The sequence below is a fragment of the Parasteatoda tepidariorum genome, chromosome 6 (genome assembly GCF_982258835.1).
Source record: "Parasteatoda tepidariorum strain Cologne lab strain chromosome 6, Ptep-v5.0, whole genome shotgun sequence".
Lineage (NCBI taxonomy): Eukaryota > Metazoa > Arthropoda > Arachnida > Araneae > Theridiidae > Parasteatoda > Parasteatoda tepidariorum.
The window spans coordinates 59,548,022-59,569,167 of NC_141760.1; the positions used below are offsets into that span (position 1 = coordinate 59,548,022).

Consider the following 21,146-nt stretch of genomic DNA (forward strand, 5'->3'; position numbering starts at 1 on the left):
AAGGTCAAGAAAACTGAGATGGGCGCAGAAGGCCTTGGCCCTCTGTGGGCTGTGCCGCTGAGTTTAGTTTAGTTTTTAAGGGATCATCAATTTTATTCATTTACACATTGCATATCAGGAGTATCACTTTTATGAAAATTATTTTTTCCAATTTCTTAGTAAAATTTTTTTTTAAATATAAGAGGATTTTCAATGTCATACTTACAATTTATTATTGTAAAATTTAAAACATTCTTTATTGATATGAGATAATTTAATTAAAAATTATAGGATTTATTTTAGGACAAATTTATTGTAATATACAGTATATAAATTAAAATTTGTTTATAACTATGAAAAAAAAAACAATATTTTATTAAGAACATACTTTTTATGTATCATATTATTTTGTTACAGACTTTTACATGTTTTGTTTTGCATTTTAAATAATACAAGAATCAATTTAAAAAACAAAACATTTATTGTCAAGTGAAACATTTAGAACATTATTCATTTTCATTTCTTATTTTTTAATTTCTTTCATAAAAACAGTATTGCATCTCTTTCCTCCTTCACCAGACAAACCTTACAGGATTATACGAAATATCTGAAATAAAAGAAAGAACTCACTTTCATGATAAAATTTTACCAACACATTATTAGAATAAGAGAGATTAAATATCATTAATTTGAAATCATTTAAGTCCTTAGGTATCCCCTTTAAACTTATTTTAAGTTTGACAGATATTTTGATTAGAGTTCTAAGATTATTCTATACACTAATGAAATATGGCAGGTATATTTGGTTTTGTAGTTCTTATGTTTGGATTGAAATTTGTTTTAAGAAAAATAGATTGTATTTATGATCGAAGACTATTAAAAATTTATGTATATTGAAAAATTAGTAAGGTACACTTACATACTTACTGTCATTGTAGAAAAGCTAAGTATCAAAATATAAATGTGAAGTATAAATAAAAAGTAAAGTATCATTAGTAAATCATCACACACACAAAAAAAAAAAGAATTGAGGGAATGAATGTAGAAACAGACAAGGAGATTGGAAATTTGCATTTTAGATTTTCAAAAATTAAAAGAATTCTTAGGGAAGAATAAAATAATTAATTCACAAATAATTATAATAATAAAAAAATTTCAAATAATCGGACACATGCTTTTACAATCAACAGTAATAAAGTTTAAAATTTGAAAATAAAGAAATATAATCATTATTATATTTTATGTTATAATAATGTAACAAAGTTTGGCGAGTTGCTTGGCGAATATTTCAAAGTAAAGCTTTTCGCCAGTATAAATCTTTACATATATAAAAATAGAAATTATTTCTATTTAAAGTAATTAAAACTTTGATCGGAACAAATTATAATAAGTTTTAATTTTATTAGCTTAAAATAAATAAATATTTTAAAAGAAAATTTATCTAGAAAATAGTGTACTATACTCACCGATACTAAAATGATGTGCAGGTTCCTGTTATGGTAGTACATCAACTGCATTGAGATGGTTATTTCATCGTGTGAAAGTATTTTTAATGCTTTGATTTTAAAGAAAATGTATTATTAAACTAAAAAACTGTTCTGTTTCGTCTATAAAAAAATTTCATCCGATCATCCTCTTCACCAACGTCGCCGCCATTTTTATTTACATTTGTCATCACATTTTACATATTTACATGTCATCACATAAAATTGAAACGTCATAAAAAGCAAACGATCTGATTGGTTCATGAAAGAAATTGCCTGAACGGTTGCAGATATTTCGTGCAACCGTGATTTCTATATCACACGAGCAATTTTTGGAGAAATTTCACTTACAGTTGCACTTACACTTGCAGTTGCACATATTTTCTCTCGTGTGATATAACCATAAGTATCAATTGACTAGGGCGTTTATTACTAAGATCTAGTTCAGAGAAGAGTTTTTTTAGCTGAACACTTTCCGAATCACTAAAACTAGCAATAAGTGTTTCCTTTAATGCGGTATAATGCTTTTCTTTCGGAAATGACAAAACTATATTACATATTACTTGCCATAGTCAAAGTTTTCTATTCCAAGGCGTCCCGCAGTGGACTGATCGTTAAGACACGGTTCCCAGCAGATCACCGAAGTCAAGCATCACTGGCTACGGTCAGTGTGCGGGTGGGTGACCACTTGGATCAGTCTGCGTAGGGACCGAGGGTGTGCGGTATTAGTCCTCGTTAAACTGTGCTACCGTAAAGTGCTCGACTTCGCGCGCTGGTCATCGGGCTACCGAAGCGGGGGTGCCACCCCTTCCGCAGAGGATCGAAATTGTGATGGCATGTCTTTGGATCATCCTCCGGGATGTTTCCCAGACCGTCGCCAATAGCCCATTGTACAGCTCTAGTGCGACGTAAATTAACCACAGCAACTATTCCAACGCATCAATGACAGTGTTATACTTTGTAAGTTCAGCCGAAACAATACAATCCTAAAACTGAACTTCAATGTGTGCAAACCATAATTTTGGAGTTTCATACAAAACAGTAGGAGGTTTCACAAAGGCGCCTTCAATACATTTAGAAATACTTGAATTATGGAGCTCTGCATCTCCTGCGTTAGGCATAGCTTAGTCTATGGTTACAACGATTTGTAAAAATCACGTCCGGATCACTAGTGAAGTGAAATAAATAGCTTGAAGAATAAACACATTTATAATTACTATATCCATTTATTTCCAATTTATATCTAACGCGTTTTACTTAAATTTGTTGTTGTTGTTGTTGTTCATTTACGCCGCACTAGAGCTGCACAATGGGCTATTGGCGACTGTCTGGGAAACATCCCTGAGGATGATCCGAAGGATATGACATTGAACGGAGGACATTGACGGAGGATATGACATTGAAATTTTGATCTTCTGCAGAGGGGATGGCTCCCCTGCTTTGGTAGCCCGACGACCTGCGCACGAAGTTGAGCACTTTACGGTAAAACAGTTTAGCTAGGACTAATACCGGACACCCTCACTCCCTACGCAGGCTAATCAAAGTGGTCACCCACCCGCAGCAGCCAGTGATGTTTGACTGCAGTGTTCTACTGAGAACCGTTTCTTTACGATTAGTCCACTGCGGGACAAAAGTAATCTGTGAACAACAAAAATGTAGGTTTATTTAAAGAAAAACTATGCTTTTCTGACTAATTTGGTTACTTAAATATCTGCCAGCCTTAAAATAGCTAAGCCACGGAAACTATGAAGATTGTGCCTTGTACTTAAAAGCACCGATAATTAGGCCAAATTGTACTTGGGATGTAAAGTTTTTCTTAATTTTTTATTTTTATTTTGCTTATTATACATCCAAAATTGTTAAACCTAGGAAAAGATAATATTCAATAACAATGGTGAATGTGAATTTTCTGCATCTTAAAAATTCAATCAATAGCAGCAAGTTATCTAAATAGAGATTCTTTGTATTTAATGATCGCCATACTGCGTTATAATAAAATATTGCGTTATAAACTTAGCATTAAACAATATTCAATAATTGTGATAAACGTGAGTTTCTGTCTATAATCTATTAAAATTATTAATTGAATAAGTGTTAGATAAAAAGTTACTATTACTACGCAGTAACAAATTATTAAATTTGTTGCGTATTATTTTACGACGCAATTTTAATAGTTGGCTCTGAAACGCTGTTTTGAAATAACTATCAGTGATTAGCGTTTTTTTAAACTTCTTTATTTTAAGGTCATGTTCAATCAAGGTTTTTGACTACCGAAAAAAATGGTTTGATTAGTGGCATAGTTCTGCTGATTGCGCAGTCCAATATCTATCACCAAAATTTCTGGAAATAGCAGGGTTTGATTGATTTCATTTTGCCGTGTGTAACAATAAAAAACATAATTGCCCTTTATTCCTCTTTCCCATTTTGCATCTGAACAAGATTTGAAGGGAATTTTAATTATTTTAAAATTTTCTATCAAAAACGACATGTTTTGTATTTTAAAATCAGATTCCAACATTTTTAAAACAATTTTGTTTTTTGTTCTAGTTGTATTCGAATTAATTTTATGCTTTTCAAAAACTCGTCCCATTTTTTTTTCTTTTTTTTTTAACCTTTTGGTGATTTTTTTCTTGAAACTTTCAGACAAAAAGAATGTTTTTCTAAAACTATTCATTTCCTCATCCGAGTTTTCTTTTTAATATTTTACTTAGATTAAGTTTTTTCCCAAAAGTTTAATCAAAACATTTATCCAATTTATGATTCAATTATGAGGGTTTTTTTTGGCGTTTTCCAAAACCTGAACAATTGCAATCCTCAAATATTTATTTAATTTTATTTCTTTAATCTATGCATTTTTTTAAAAACAAATCTCCAACTGTGTTATTGTTGTTGTTGTTGATTTACGTCGCACTAGAGCTGCACAATGGGCTACCAATTGTGTTAATAAAAAGCATTACTGCTCGAAAAAAAACATCAAGCTTGTGTGAATAGTGAACTTTTAAAAAAAATCTTAAAAATTTCACTCTTTTGCATTACAAATATAGAGCTTTCAGTAAGAAGTTAACTTAGTTAAAAACAGTTAACTTAGGGTTAAAGTTTTAATCTCTGGTATTTAACCACTTTTTTTTTTCTTTTCTTCCAGACGTGGACACGTACCTAGGTTTGCAAAACCCTTAACCGTATAGTCCACGCCTGGCCGACAGTCTAGCTCGCATAATACACAGCACATAAGCAAACAATTACAAAATTCATAACTACGCCACAAATACAAAGCACAATTGCCATATTTAACCACTGTGAAGTTAATTTAAAAAAAGTTTAATACTTAAAGTTTTGATAAATTTAAAAAAAATAAAATAAAAGAGTTCTATCGTAAAGAGCTGCCAAGTTATTACCTGGTGTCTGTCAAAATTGACTGGTGATTAAAAAATCAATTAAAAATTAATGGATAAAGACAGAAATTTACAGATTCTTCTTTCTGCTCATAAAATAGATTTTTTTTATAGTGCGACTTTTAAAATTAGTAACAAAATTCGCCGAAAGATGACGTTGCTGATTGGAAGCCATAAAACAATGTTCTCTACCGTACGTCATATCATTGAAACATAAGTATTTGCATGCGTGTCTGACTTGTTCTCTGACGCTATTTTTGCAAACGGTGGGTATTTTAAAAACATTGGTTTCAGTTTCGCTTACTTATTAGTGCTATCTGTAGCTAATTTCGAAATTTGATGATTGATACCTTGGTTGATTTTTAATATTATTATAGCTTTTAATTTGTCAATAATTTTGTATAAATATAGTTTCTATTTTTTTATGTTATATTTTGGGTATCAAATTGAGTTATATTAACAATCGAAGTTTCAAGAAAAGTTTTTGTGATAACTAAGATATGTTCAAATCAGTTTAGATGGGAACCAAAAAAAGGTTCAAAATCACAATACAGGTAGTTTAGTACAAGTTACCTCTTCAATAACTATTTTTAGAAATGTGAGAAAAATAATTCTAAAAAGTATACTAATTGGGCATCCCAAATTACTGTTTAAACAAGAAAAGAACTCAACTAACAAATCTAACGAATCGAAGACTAGCGAATCACTTAAGCGGAAGGGAAGACAAAAACACTTGTCTGATTTCAAAAAGAAAACAGAAAGGGGAAAAGTTGTGATTCGAAATACCTCCAAGCTTAATATTTTTTTTATCCGCCTCCCTCACTAACGTTTCAATAAATTTTAAGAGTGTCTTTTCCTCCTTTTATAAAATAGTGATCTCTAACGTGTATACTTTTCGACTTCCTATTTGATAAGCATTCTAAAAGTATACATTAGAAGTGGCTTAATACGGAAAGCCTTACACTGTCCTTAACAAAATAAAGATGAAATAAAAAAATTAATCCGTTACTATATAAAGAGTAAAAACTCATTTATCTTTTGGAAATTTAGAAAGGACAACACTTATGCTACGCACTTAAGCATTCAATGAAATAGATTAATTTAAACACAAATAATTTTTTTAACTGTTATGAAATTTGATCATATTATTATGATGTAGGAACAATTTAAGAAAAAATTGTCCTTGACTTCAGATAGAATATGATAACTTTAGTTAACAAATATTTCATCAATATCTCGAGATGATTTCTAGATTAATTTAAATTATGATAATGGAACGCAGTTTGGAAAATTAAATAGTTAGTTGGTCGGAGATTTTATAGCGCAATTATTTATTTAATAGTCTTTTTTTGTAAATTAAACGTTTATATATTTTATGATTTATTAAACATTCTATTTAATTTCCTTTTTTTATTTTTAATTTATCACCATCATTAAATACCCGATCTTTACCGGATCTGCGGTTAGATCAAAATTCAATTTTTTAACCTTGTAATTTTGAATCTTTCCCAGAAAACAATGGAACTCCTAATCAGCATTGGGAAGAGATGGCTTTCAAGAAGGCTTGTTAAGAGAAATTAACCCGCTTTGCGCTACATCGAGCGAAGAACCATGAAAAACTCTGAAGATTGGCCCCATGGCGGGGATATTCAAACTTATCTGCTTACAGCTGGAGAAAGCGATTCGTCAGCACGGGTAGTAGAATAAGATTTCGTCCACCGCCGTTGGGATTTGAACCTGGTCCGCCTCATAAGCAGGCAAGCGCTTCATGTTTTCAGTCATCAGGACTTTCTATTTCATTTTGGTAAATTTCGGCGTTCGCCACAATAAAAAACACACTAATCTTGTCATAAAAGCAGCCCGCAGGCCCAATTCGTATTGCTTATCTTTATTAACGAAGAAATATCTATACAATTATTTCAAGAAAATAAGTTTAATTAATAGGAAACGTGCAAATTTTTAGCCATAGAAGCATCCTTAATGTTATTAAGCAAACGATTTTTATATTTTCTCTGCGATCTATTGCTTTGTATGCTGGTTTTTTTCCATTTTCAATTCGTTTCTGAGTAAATTAAACATTTTTAATTTTCATACCTGTTAAAAATTGAGTTTGACTTTTCTGCTTTTTTTTTTTTTTTTTTTTTTTTTTGTAAAATAAAGGCAAGCATAAAAATATTATATTTTTTAGAGGAAACTCAGATGAAGAAAAAAGCTTGATTTGATACACATAAACGCTATCGCAAACTGTAGAAAGTATTTTAAGGAAAGCCGTCGCAAACTTTAAAAAGCATTTTCATAAAAAAAAAAAGGTTTTCCAATTTTCATACTCTTTTTTTACTTCATTCCTAGCTTCAACCAATTGAAATGACGAGTCCCATGACCAACTAAAGTCAAAGCCGAAATTTTTGCGAAACAGAAACATAGTAATTTTTAAAAAACAGCTGAAGTTCTGTTTTTTTTAATTGTTTTCTTAGTGAAATGACTTTAAAACAAAAAAAGCTTTATAGTAATTTGTAGAAGGAAGATATGCAGGACTCGTTGGGGAATGTAAAAAATCGTTTCACAAAAAAAAAAAAAATGATGTAGTATAAATATAGCAAACTACTTTTAAAAACAGCAAATAACAAACTAGAAAAACGATAGTAATAAATAAAACAAACATTATTTACTATGCTTAAGTATAATTTACTCTACTTATAAATGAGGTCAAATAATAAAATAAAATATACCATTTTAATATCAGTGTTACTTTGTGCTGGACAGAAAGTGTTAACAGCTCTCAGTATAATTTTAATAATGAAGTACTGATTTAATCATAATAAATTGAAATCACTGTATATTTAAATTACTGAAGCATTTAAAAAACAGATAATTATTAGCCATACGTTAATATTCCCTCATACTAATATTTCATAAAAATTTTTTTCATCGAGAACATGTTTTCTTTAACCAACAAATTTTACATTATATAGAATCTCTAAATTTGAATGAATCTTCGGTTTAGCATTTCGTGCAAAAGTAATTTAGTAGATGTGATCTCTCAACTTGTCATTTAAAAACTCTATTATATGATTACTGTATTATCGACTGCCATTAATTATTTAGTCTAATACGAAAAAAAGTCAAATAAAAAATATATCACTTCCGAATAAAATTTTTAATAATTTGCTTGATGCTGATTTTAAACTTTAATTTTAAATATTATCAGTATAATTTATAATAATAATAATAGAATTCAAGATACTAATATATTAATTATAATCGCATAATTTATAGCAGTAAAGTAATAATAATAATAAAATTACTTAGAACTGTAAGAAAAAAAAATTTCAGGCTTTTATAATTTCCCATTAAAAAAGTTTTAAGAATAATTACATATTAAAATTTTTTATAGCTATTTTAAAAATGCTGTGCCTATATTCGATATCAGGAAGATTCACTAAATGCCAAAGTATTATTGTAGTCAATTTTAAGGCGATAAATTAGATGTCTCAAAGTTACCCTAAGGTGGTAAGTTTATAACGCAGAAACATTCTTAAAATCCTTGCCAAGGATTATAAATATCCATAATAAAGTTTTACTTACCTTTGAAAAAAAGTTGCTCAGAAAAAATTATTCAGAGCTTCATATTGCAATAACTTAAATAAGATATCCAAAACATCCTTGTTATACTCTATATTAAAATAAATTTTACATTTTTAAATTTATTTGTTGACAAATAAAGATTGTCTATTAAAGAACTAAAAAGGTTTATTAAAGAAAATCTGACTAATAAACATGATATTAACCTGTTGATAACCTGTGAAATTTCTTGTAAATTGATTGATTGCATCAGATGTCGTGCCCACTTAAATATAAAATTCTGCGGGATAGTTTAATCCCTTTTAGGACAAGAACAGACATTTTATAAAATTTGGTATTATTTTCATTGAAATATGTTTAACTTTCATTCATTAAGACACACGCACGAAAAAATGATGTATGAAAAATAATATTATATTTGAGAAATAAAATGGTGCGCATAAGCACCATTGGTCAAATAAATCGAATTTATTTTTCGAACCATTTTTGGTACATTTTGGAATCATTTAGTGGAGCACTAGTTTTTAATGATGTTTGCATATTTACAGAACTTTCAAGTTTAATTCATCATAAAAACATGTGATTAATTTCAAATGGAATAGTAATGGATTCTCAAAAAGTTGAATTGTCCATAACCGTTTCAAGTTAAAATTCTCCAATTGAGTTAATAATATTTAGATATATTAAGAGCCCTTGACAATAGCAGATATTTGAAATTAGTGAAAAATATACGTCACAGTGTTCATAAAAAATATTTATCGAAGTGGTGCTCAGCACTTGAGTTGAAAATGGGTTAAGTTTTAAATATTGTCGCATTGCATATGGTTAAGCATCAGGTCTTGAATATTGGCTGAACATCTGATGAATATAAATGGCGAAATAAAATTCTGATTTCATCCGAATTTCAAACACACTTTTGGAATATGCAGACTTTTGCAATAAGGAAAAACAATGGCAGCATGAATCGCTTTTTCTTAAGTATAGCATAATAAAAGTTTTATAATGAACAAAAATATAAATAAATAAAATAATTAAAAAAATAAACAAAATAATTAAAAATTAAACAAAATAATTGAAAATAAATAAAATGATTAAAAAATAAATTTTAAAAAAATTAGTAAATAAATAGAAAATTACAAATAATCTTTTTAACTTTTCAAATGAAGCCCATCACACCTTAAATACTTGCTACTGTTTCAATAAGCTAATAAAGTAAAATATACTTCAATCGTTGATTATAGAAAGATAAACTTCTCATGAATAAACACTGGTGTTATCGGTGGCATAATTAAATCGCTTGGCCATTCATAGGGTTTTAATACTGATATTTATTTCCATCATTCATTAACTTTTCTAGATAGTAATGCAGTCATCAAAATGCAGGGAGAAGGGAGATTCTAAGCATCTTCATTAAATCAATTACTTTTTTTTTCATATCTAATCTGATGTGTACTTGAAGCTATATTTTATCACGTCAGGTGATTACCATTACATTTTTATAATGGATAACATTCAAAATGAAACTATAAAATAAAATACAAGTTAACAACTTCCGTATTTAAATTCAAAATTATCAAAAGCTAAAATAGCTGTAGGGGAGAGTGGGGTCAATTGTAACAGGGTACGATTGTAACAGAGCAAAAATTTCGAATATCGGGTTCTAGATTTGGTTCTTAGGTGGCGCACAAGGTGTATTTAATAAATCTACATGTACACCCCTGATGGCAACCATTTTTATGTACTTTTGAAAGAGTTACATCACAAAAGATATTTTCACGCCCCGCAAGTACTTTTTTTGGTATTAAAATATTATATTGTAACAAAGTAATTTTGTTTAAACAAATAAAAATTAGTAACCGAATATGTAAGTGGACACCTTAATTAAAATTTCAATAAAAAAAATATTAGTTTTGCTAATTAACTATCATTATTTTTAACAAATGAAGCTGAAATGGCGTCTTGGGGACAATTGTAACAATAAGTAAAGGGACGAATGTAACAGCTGAAAATAAATAATCTTATGTTTACAAACCATTACTTAACTCTTTAAGAACCACCAATAGTTTCCTATATCATTTATATTATGTTGCATGTGCATTATTTTATTTGTCACCTTTCACAGCATAAATTAAAATTTTTAACCCCTTAAAGTTAAAAGTTTAACCCTTTAGGTCTCTGCTCATTATTATTTTTACTCCTAAAATATCACTACTATTTTGATCAATAAAAAAATATATCACAACTATGATAATATGTATAATTAACTATGTTTTAGTTGAATTTATGAACTGTTACAATTGACCCCGTAAGTGGGGACAATTGTAACAAGTGCACAACTGTCAAAAATTGTTAATAACTAATATAATAACATTTAAAATCAGGTATTTATTTTTTTTTTCTAGTAGAGGATAGTCTACTTTACTCGTCTGTCAATTAATACTAATAATATATAGGATTTTTTGTTAGTTAAAAATAGTTAAGTAAAAAATTTTACAATTGACCCCACTCTCCCCTACGCTTTTACTAGCTAATAGAAACCTTGGGTCCTTCTGCAATCTCTGTTCTGTTCATATTGAAAATTTGTTTTATTATTAAAGGCAGTTTTTTAAATATAAAGATGGATAGGAAATATTGTATATACATAATTAGTACCAAATATTTTAATATGAGATTTTCTTTGCTTAATATACAATCTACAGCAGTAGAACTATTTATAATTTAGGGACTGTCTTAGTACATGCTTATTTTCTTCAACAAATTAAAGAAACCTTTATGAAATAAAAATGCGATCAATGAAATTCCTTTCACAAAAAATGGAAGCAAAAAAAATAACTTCGTTTCTGTAAGTTATGCGAAATTTTAAAGAAAATTTTCTAACCGATTATTGTGCCGACGTCGTTGGCTAATTAAAAAATGCGATAATATTCTTTAGTGAGTCTGCCACTTTTTAGGCTTTTTTGCAGTTAATCCGAATATTTTAAGGCGGATTAGAAAATATATCATTCAATTCTCGATTAGTCTGATTTATTTCAGGCAGTTTGCAATTAGCTTTAGTCGAGTAGGCCTATTGTAAATAACCTTATTAAGTATTTTTTCAATAAAGCTAAGTTCATTCAATCTGATATTTTCAAATACCCGAATTTTTATAATTATTCTACGACATATAACACTGATTCTCATCAATGAAAACATTATGAGGATAGGTTCTTTACAACGAATGGGAAGATTTTGACACTATATTTGATATATTCGGGATAGCTCTCGATTGATCTCAAATAATTCGTGTAATTTTGCATTGTTATATTTGTTATAATATTATTTTCGTTGTAAAATGTGTCTTATTACATACCTGCAATTAATTACAAAGCAGCTTAATAAATTCGTAAAAATGAAGAAATTTCTGTTTGGGAAATGTAGTTTTTATCGTCCTAGTTATACCAATTATCGATTAATTACCAATTAATTATATACCAATTAATTATTATTATATAGTTATAAGTATTACCAATGACCAAATATATTGTAAAACCAATTTACAATTTTGCTAAATTATTTGCTATATTTAATGAGTCAATGCAAGTTTTTCAATTTTTAAACATTTTAAAAAGTATTACTATTGATTATTCAAAAATGATTTGACTTATTATATTTCATTAAAAGGAAGAAAAAAAGGTTTTATACAAACTATAATATATACTATCACTTAAAATTTTTAAAAATGTGTTACTTCTTAGTTTATGAGGCATATACTTGCATTTTGGAAGAAAAAAAACGATATTTTTAATAATAAAAGTTGAAGCCTAATTTCTTCTTGTTTTTTAAAGGAAAATTGGAATGTGGTTTTTTTTCTTTATTTAATATTAACTATCCTCCTTTGACGACCAGCTTGGTCACTTTTCAAATACCTGTGCGGGGCACACTTTTTATTATAAATTACAAGTCATACTTCAAAAGCCTTGATGGAGGGGTAGGACTTTTATTTTAAGTTTCGTTATTACTGAATTTTTCAGTCCTGTTAATTAATTTTTGCGTATATCGATTTACATTGTTTTTCGGAAATTCTACATTGTTTTTACATTTTGAACAAATTCATTAAAAAATTAATTATTATTATTATTTAAAATAAAAAATATTATTCATTACTAGATGGAAGTTGTTTATACACATTTTTGGTTCTTCAATAAATATAAAATAAAAAAAAAACTCAGTAAATGGAGAAGAATCAGTAAATTTATATTTGTATTAGTTGTAAGCTCATCTAAAATTGATCCTGGTTTTGGACAACTTATACATTTCAGTCTTTGTGGGGGAATTTTTAAAGGATTTAGAATAGTATCAGGCCTTAATTTTTTTTACCATCTTTCCTATTTATTTTAAGTTGAGATTTTATAAAATGAACCTGCACGAAAATTTGAAATATTGTTTTGTATTTTCATACTTAAATTTAATCACATTAAAAGATTCAGAGTTTAAATTTTGTAAACATACTCCCATTAACTTTTCTACAACTGAAACTCCTTATTTCAGCAATTTAACGTAAGAATTTTAAAGAAAAAAAACATGTATAGATCCAAAAAGGTAAAACGCATGAAAGTTCGCATAACAAATAGATTTCTTATTATAAATGTAAACAAACTGTTTTAACTTTAAGCGATATGTTACCATAAGTAACGAAAAAAAAATTAAATAAGTCAGGATTAAAAAGCAAGCAATATGATATAATGGTGAATCAAAATGAAATATAATTAGAAACAGGTATAAATATTTATTTTCAACAAAACAAAAGGAAATGCTTAAAAAAGTGAATACAAAACTTGACGATTCTGGTATAAGTTTGGCGAATACTTATTCAGCCAATCTCTTGCCTTTATTTATTTGGTTTTATACCACACAAACACTAATTGTAAAATAAATTATTAAATATTGTTTAAAGGTCATATTTCAAATATATAATTACTTAATAAATGCAAGTTTCTATAAAAATTCTTATATTTGAAAGATAGTTAGAACTGAACAATTCAAGTAACCCTAAAAAGTTATTCGCTTATTTAATTTTAAAGAAACAGACAAAAGCAGGGATTCAGAAAAAATTTCTAACAACTTAAGGTCATTTGTATACTACATATGTAAGCAAATGAATTCAATAAATTATAAATAGATGAGCATTTACCTCATGTAAGCGAGCTGCACTTCCTGGCTGAAAGTTGATTTGATGGAAATCTTTACATTAGAAAGCCTTTTTTTTAAACTGTTTGCCCAATTCATCAATTCAGAATTATTTAAAGTATCTAAATGGGCTTCAAACTCTGACACAAATGTTAACACTGCGTAACTAGCGAACTTGTTTGCTCCATAATGGCGGACAGCTCAGCTCCCACTATGGATAAGCCTTAGTTTACGTTATCAATTGTTTTTTCTATTCTATTTCTTGTAAATCAAGCTCGTCAAGTATCATTTCTCTTAAGTGACACATTCTATATTCTTTCACAAAGATTTCATTTCTTTTACTATATATTTCTTACTTTACAAAAAGACAGACACGAAGCCACCTAGAACATGAACAAACTAATTATGCATCGAATTTGTCAAGTACAAAAAGCAAAAATATATCGCGGTTACCATAAAATACGTAAACAAATAATAAATCTAAGTTAAGTAAAAGACATAGACGAGAAGAAAATTTTATTTCAACAAATTCAATATGCGATATAGCGTTGTATTGAATTAACCTCACGTTAACTAACATTCCAACTTATGCGAAGAAACTTAGCACAATTTTAACACGCCATCTTATGTATAAACGATTAGATGGTGCTGAGGTCATACGTCACGTGTCTGAATATCCTGGATCTTTTCTTCTGGAAGTGCGAGTACTCAATTGTTATCGAAAAATATGTCTGGCATTAGAACATATAAGCAAATATAGAATTTATTTAATTACGTAACAATACGTACTCGTTTCATTTCTTTCAATTTCATTTCGTTTATTCATCTCCATATGGTCGATCAAAAAACAAAAATTATTCATCATCACTATTTTGTATCATTTTTAATCATTCAAAATTTCTTTTCTTGGTGATATCTTAAGGCTACCAGTTTTAATTTCGAATATGACACGCCTTTTAAATTTCTCTAGTGTTATTTTTTTTTTAGTTTTTTCGTAACTGAATTTTCCAGAATTTCAATTAAAGAAAAATAACTGGAGTTATCAACAAAAAAAAGTCATCATGTTTACAACATAATTTTATTTGATTGCTCAGTAAGTAAAAAACTGCATCTGTATTCGTATTAATTTTATGCTCTATATTCATTCATAATAATTAATAGAGTTAAAATACTGGAACTGAGCACGAATATGATTGAGGTAAAATTTTCTGCTAATAGCGAGCTCGATACCTGCTTCATTTTTCGACTGATTTAATTATTTCTATTGATGTAATCTAAAGCACATGAAGAGTATTTTTAAACTATTTTTTAAAGTAGGCCTATTAACTAAAAATGTTTTAAAAATCAGAGTTTAACGGAGTTTTATTTAATCAAGAAATACAAAATTAAGTAAAATAAATATTGTGAAAGCAGCGGAAATTACTTTATACGTGTTAATTAAATTATCAAATTAGATAAATATTGTGAAAAACTTGCCCAACACAGAAAATATTAAATAAATATTTTAGTCAAACAGCGAAAGTACGATGAAACGAAAACATCCAATGATTGGATCTTAATATACTAGGACTCAGTCTTAATAGTTCAAGATCCTAGCCTTAAATATGTTAATTTTTGGATTTTTAACCCTCAAAACATGAAATGCAGCAGCAGTATGAAAAATATGGTACCAATAATTTTATCCCCTTAATATTAATTTCACTTTTAGCGTATTTCACCATATCTGTAAAATTGAGAATGTAATCGAAAGTTTTGCACATAAATATATTTTTTATCCCAAGATAATTTCAAGAAAAAAATTAATTTTTATTATCATTTGTTATTTTTATCATTATTTGTTATTTTTATCACTATCTGTTATTTTTATTATTATTTGTTATTTTTTATCATTATTTGTTATTTTTATTATTATATGTTATTTTATTATTACATGTTATTTTTATTACTTAATTTGCTAATTGTTGAAAAAAATTGGAGTTGTAAAGCATCGAAATTTTCACACCAATTAAGTAATTTGAAAGAAATCGGTCGAATAGTTCTTTAGAGATATAATTTTAAAAATTCGCCCACTTAGAGATGATGAAGTACGTGAAAAGTATAATTAGAATTATGGGAGCCCAAACTTTTCACCACTTTCCTGCTAAAACTGTTGGGACCACATTTTCAAGTTTGCGGGTAGCTCTTCGCTTATTTTGATAGTCAAGATTCCAAATTCGTCAAAAAAAAAGGTGAGTTCATACAGAGAAAGTATGTTCTTGTGTCTGATTTCGTAACTCAAAATATTATCTACACTAATTAATAAGAATAATTTAGGTTAGGCCCTTAACCATTACGATTGAATTCTAGTACGGTAATATCCGATTATTAGATCAAAAGTTAGTTTTTTTTAACGCATTGTACATTCTAAGCAGCGAGATGTATTTCGAGCTCTAAGCTGCTTAAAGTTATAGAAAAAAGTTTAAATGAAGATCTTTTTGAAACTGTACTGTGACAGTAGTCAAGTCTCTTTCATTATTGTGAGTTTTGACAAAACTTGGCAAGTTAACAAAGATTATTTGAAATATCTAGTGAAAACATTCTTCAAACTAATTAGTCTATTTCTTTGTTAACATAAATTTCTGTGCATTTGGGATTGTGATTTGCTCTTATTTTCACGTAAGTTCGTAAAATTTTGGATGTATTTTACAAGTATATATGATAGGGTTGTCAGATTTCAGTCAGACAAAAAAAAAGCTAATGTTTTTTTTCTTTTTTTTCTTTTTTTTTGGTTTAACGTATAAAAAAGTCTGCTTTTATTAGAACTAATATTTTTCAAAAACTGTTATAATATAAAATTGTTAATCAATTAGTACATTGGAGTTATTGTATGTTAGGAACAATTAGGAGCAGCTACTTAGCAATTTCGAGATAGTTTGAAGTAACAGCTTTAATCTTCAAAGAGTTAAGAACAAAATCTTAAACTACTTAGAACTACAATGAGATACAATGATAAAGAATAATTGTTGCTAAAAAAGAGTGCGGATACTAACTAGCAAATAGTTTTACTGGTTTGTAATATTTTTTGAACTAGTTTTACTACACTGAGCACATTTCTTCAGACGTTGTTTTAGGCCTTTCCTCCTAACAAAGTTGGAATTATTTCCTTTCTAGATGACTTTGATTGCGTAGTGGGAAATGACACAGAATGTACTAGATTTGAATTTGAACTGGCTGGAGAGAACCGAACCATCAATTCCATACACATCTGGTTTCAAAAGATTACTCCAAATGAATCACTTCATATATCTGTTCGTCTATGTTCCTCTATGGATATCGATGATCAAAACTGTACCTCAAATGAAATTCTTCAAGAAGTAAAGACTGACCTTGGTTGGACTTCTTTTGAAATATCACCGAAGTTGTTATCCCAGTACCAAAACAAATATCGATTTTGCTCAGTGGAAGCTTATGGTAAAAAGTACTTTTTTTTCTTCTTTTTTTCTGAATAATTATTTCAAAATAAGATTGTTCATTCTATTCAACTTTAATATCATTATTGATTTTTTATCATTATCAAACTATTAAGCTACATTAATTTCATTAAAAAAGAGAAATGGACACCATCAACAGTTTTCTCTCTTTTTTTTTTACTTAATGATAGACATTTGTAACAAAATCGCAATCGGTGATCAACATTTGAAATATCATCCAATTAACAATTAATTACGTTTCACAGGTTGTCCATAAAATACGTGATATGGGACATGTCTGTTATTTGTATCTTTCTAAAAACAAAGTTCTAACAGATGTTAAATTTTGTTTTATATAGAATTTGCAATTATCGCACAGTAATCGCACTACAAGCGTCACATTTATAAAACTGTTGTTTCTAAGGTAGCTTCATCGTCAAAAATTTGCTGTGTTTATGCCCAATTCAACTTTATTTCTTCATTTATTGTTGGTCAAACTTGATCAAAGAAACTTCGTCAGCAAAAGTATTATTCGCTTACAACCAATATTGCAAAAACAGCTTTTTTCCCAGTAACAAGTTACTGTTCTTTAAAACTATTACAATTGTGAAACTGTTGTTTTTGAAAAAAGCTTCCTCAGTGAAAAATGTGATGTTCTTTTACCATTGCTCTTTTAACTGCTCCAATTGTCAAAGAGTTGCATTTGGAACAAACTTCGTTATCAAAAATGTTATTCTCCTTCAATCAATGCTAGTTTAACTTGTTGCTGCCCAACCAATGTTGTTTCAACTTTTTGTTTTTTCCTTGACAAAATTCTAAACACTGTTTGAAAAGCACCATATAAAGCTGTTTTAAGTGAAAAAAATTAAAGTTACAAAATTATTGTGCTTAAAAAAGGCTACTCTTAAAAATAGCTTGGTGTTTCTCTTAAAAATAGCAAGGAAAGCTTCGTCCGTGCGTAAGGCTAATTTACGAACTTCAATTGAAAACTGAACATTTCACTAGCTCTTCATAGTTGTGTTATTATTTTATTTGAAATTAAAGTGCTTGAGTTTTAATATATGTCATTTTATTGCTCATGCTTTCCTTTGTAGAAAAAAATTTAAATTAAAAATCACAACATTAAATTTATTTTCATAACTTTTTAATTATCTTCAATCCATTTTTCTATGCATAATTACTCGCATATTAATATTATTATTTCATTTCAGGAACAAACTTTGAAATTCAAGGAAATCGCCAACCTTTCGTAGTTGCTACATTGAATGCTGCTGCGGAAAGGAAACGTCGAAGTACGCGTACAGCTCCGAACAAAATTTGCACAAATCAGTGTTGCAAAATTGATTTCTACATCTCGTTCAAGGAGATCGGTTGGAATTTCGTAGTCTATCCGGAAGGATTTTATGCAAATATGTGTTATGGAAAATGCAGTAACGAAGATCAAAACGCCTTCCCCAGTCATTATCATAGGATACTGAATTTAGCTTTGACCAACAAAACTTCAACTGCAGAAAATAAAGAACCCGTATGGACTCCATGCTGTAGCCCAACTGAACTGAAACCTCTTGAAATGATATATAAAGCTTCTAATGATACCACTACTAACTCTACTCATACACTTGTTCACCATGAAATACCAAATATGATCGCAGAATCATGTGGTTGTTGGTAAAGTTTGTTTGTGCCACACCACAGGAGGAGTATCTGGACCAAATTTAGAGGCAAAAATTCCGCAAAAAAACTAGGATCATGACGAACAAATAATCAGAAATAAAACTTTGTGGTCACGCAAATAATAAGTTTTTTTCCACTTGGTATATTGTTAACACGATATATTGTCCAACTAATATTTTACCAACGCAATATTTGGTTTGTGCAACATTTTATCTATTCGATTTTTACCTTTCCTTTTGTACAAGTAACCTTTACCTTTCTTTTAATCTGAACTCTCTGCCACACATGTCATTAAATATTTTTTACATGGTACAGGATCAACACGATGCAATATTTTAACCACGTGATATTTGGCCTTTACCCCATTTTATCTATACATTATTTCTTTAAAATAAAATGAATTTTTAAAATAAAATAAAATAAAAATTTAAATGAAATTCTGTATAGTGAGATTATGGAAGATTTAGAGCTTACAAGCAGTATTCAAGAGAATTGGAAAAATTACAAACTTTCATCGATATTTGACTTCGTAATGGTCTCTCCAAATTTTGTGGAGTAAAATTTCGTACCATGAGAATGTTTATTTGTTATCCACTAGTGATTTGCAACTTTCTTACATTTGAACTCAAGAAATTTTAAATAAAATAAAGTTGGAGAATCCTGTATGAACCCAGATTCTTTAAATCATTGAAATCATAAGCACTGAATCAGTGAAAAAAATCTTCAGTTGAATTGTTTATCAACAACAAACTTATAGTTTAAAAAGAGTAACATAAAATATGTTTATTTCGTGTTTTGTTTGCAGTAGTTGTTATGAATAATCTACTCTGGCATTATTTGTATTCATTCGAGAAATGCAGCAAATGAAATGCCCTAATACGAAATTTGTTTCTTGTTTCATTTTTGTATTTATTTCACTCGAGCATCATTTCAACTTAAGTTATATTCATACTTTATTCCCATTACTATGCATTCATTGTGTTTTTTGTTCTTTTCCATGCGTGTACAATCAAATATATAAAATCATGTGTTCTATGTCTGAATTGAATTGCAAATTCTTTTATTCAAGACTTCGTTTCAGCAGTCTTGATATTTAATTATACATTATGTATAATATAGAGTATTATATAACTTAATAAAAATATGAATTATAAATACCTCTTTTCTGCTTTATAATGAACACGAGCTTTCAAGTATTTTTTATAAATGAAGTAAAAACAAATATCGCCTTCATTTTATTAATTAGATAATTCCATTAGATAACTCAATAACTAAACATTCGCAAATTTTTGGAATTGTCTATCTCTTAATTTATCAGTAAATAAAACTAATTTCTGACCCATTATTTAGTATGTATGTTACAAACAAAGAACATGTGATATTTCTTTATTATTTATATGCACATTACAATTATAAATCTTCATTATTTTAAACAACACGTTTGGTACAACTAGTTAATTTTTTTTTTTTACTTTTTCAAAAAAAAAAGCAATGAAACGATTAAAAATGTGAATTCAGTAAGTAATTTTAGTGGTTTTTTGGACAGGACTCTAATCCTAAACTCTACTCATGCATTAGATTATTTTTCTGCATAAAATCTCAATTATAATTCACCAAATTTTAAGAAAGTCGCGCCTTTTTTTTCCGAAATTTTCATATGTTTTATTCCGGTTTCTTTTTAATTTATAAAATTTTTTGTAGGTCACTATCTGGTTTGAAGAGAAATTTTTAAACTATATTTTGCCAAAAAAATGTCAAATGCATAGGTTGTCTTTGACAAAAACTAATAACAAAATATTAATTATAAAATTTGAAATTAATTATGAAAATTAGAATTTCAAAAAAAAGACTAAAATATTCTTTCTTTTTTTTTATTTAAAAGCTTTTTTTAGTAAAGTACAAAACTAGCAAAATTTTTATCAATAAATGCTTTATCATTATTTTGTTCTTAATTTTTGAATATATTGTTTTGAGTCGAAACTCTTTACCTGACAAAATTCCTAATATATTAACAGAAGTTTGCATAAACTTCTGCATATATTTATTTGCTGCCCGCATTTTTCCCCAAAAATTTAAAACTGGGGAATATGCCAACCATTTTAAGGAAGAAGGTGTTTACTTCTGGGGTTGAGTAAAAAGTTCATTTCATTTTTTGGTGTCTGGTGTATTTCATTTTTAATTATCCTGAAAGGACTGTCCAATGAGTTGGAATCGTGAAATTTACCAAAAATGCTTGTGATTAGTTAAATATTGTTCCCATTTTTATTTTGTGGTCTATTATTTGGTTATTTTTTCTTCTAATTATATTCTTTTCAAATTATTCAATTACTGTAATCATTTGTATAGTTTTAGTGATTCCAAACTGGCTCTTTTAATTTTGTTGCATGTTTTTTTGTACTTCTGTTTCTAAATGTTTTTAA

The 21,146-nt window shown here is 28.2% G+C and overlaps 1 protein-coding gene and 1 long non-coding RNA gene across 2 annotated transcripts in view; one reads left to right on the forward strand and one right to left on the reverse strand.

Annotated features, from left to right (window-relative positions):
• Window positions 1–19,130, forward strand: part of LOC107455400 (inhibin beta C chain) — a 35,803-nt gene extending 16,673 nt beyond the window's left edge. The window contains exons 2-3 of the mRNA XM_016072954.4: window positions 16,754–17,053; window positions 18,264–19,130. Of these exons, the coding sequence (XP_015928440.3) occupies window positions 16,754–17,053; window positions 18,264–18,724 (761 nt within the window). The 3' untranslated portion in view covers window positions 18,725–19,130. The remainder of the gene's footprint in view (window positions 1–16,753; window positions 17,054–18,263) is intronic.
• Window positions 442–1,665, reverse strand: LOC122270348 (uncharacterized). Its single transcript, XR_006225746.2, has 2 exons — window positions 1,446–1,665; window positions 442–586 (listed from the first exon to the last, which is right to left on the reverse strand). It is a non-coding gene; the product is annotated as an uncharacterized LOC122270348 (long non-coding RNA).
• Window positions 19,131–21,146: the final 2,016 nt, after the last annotated feature.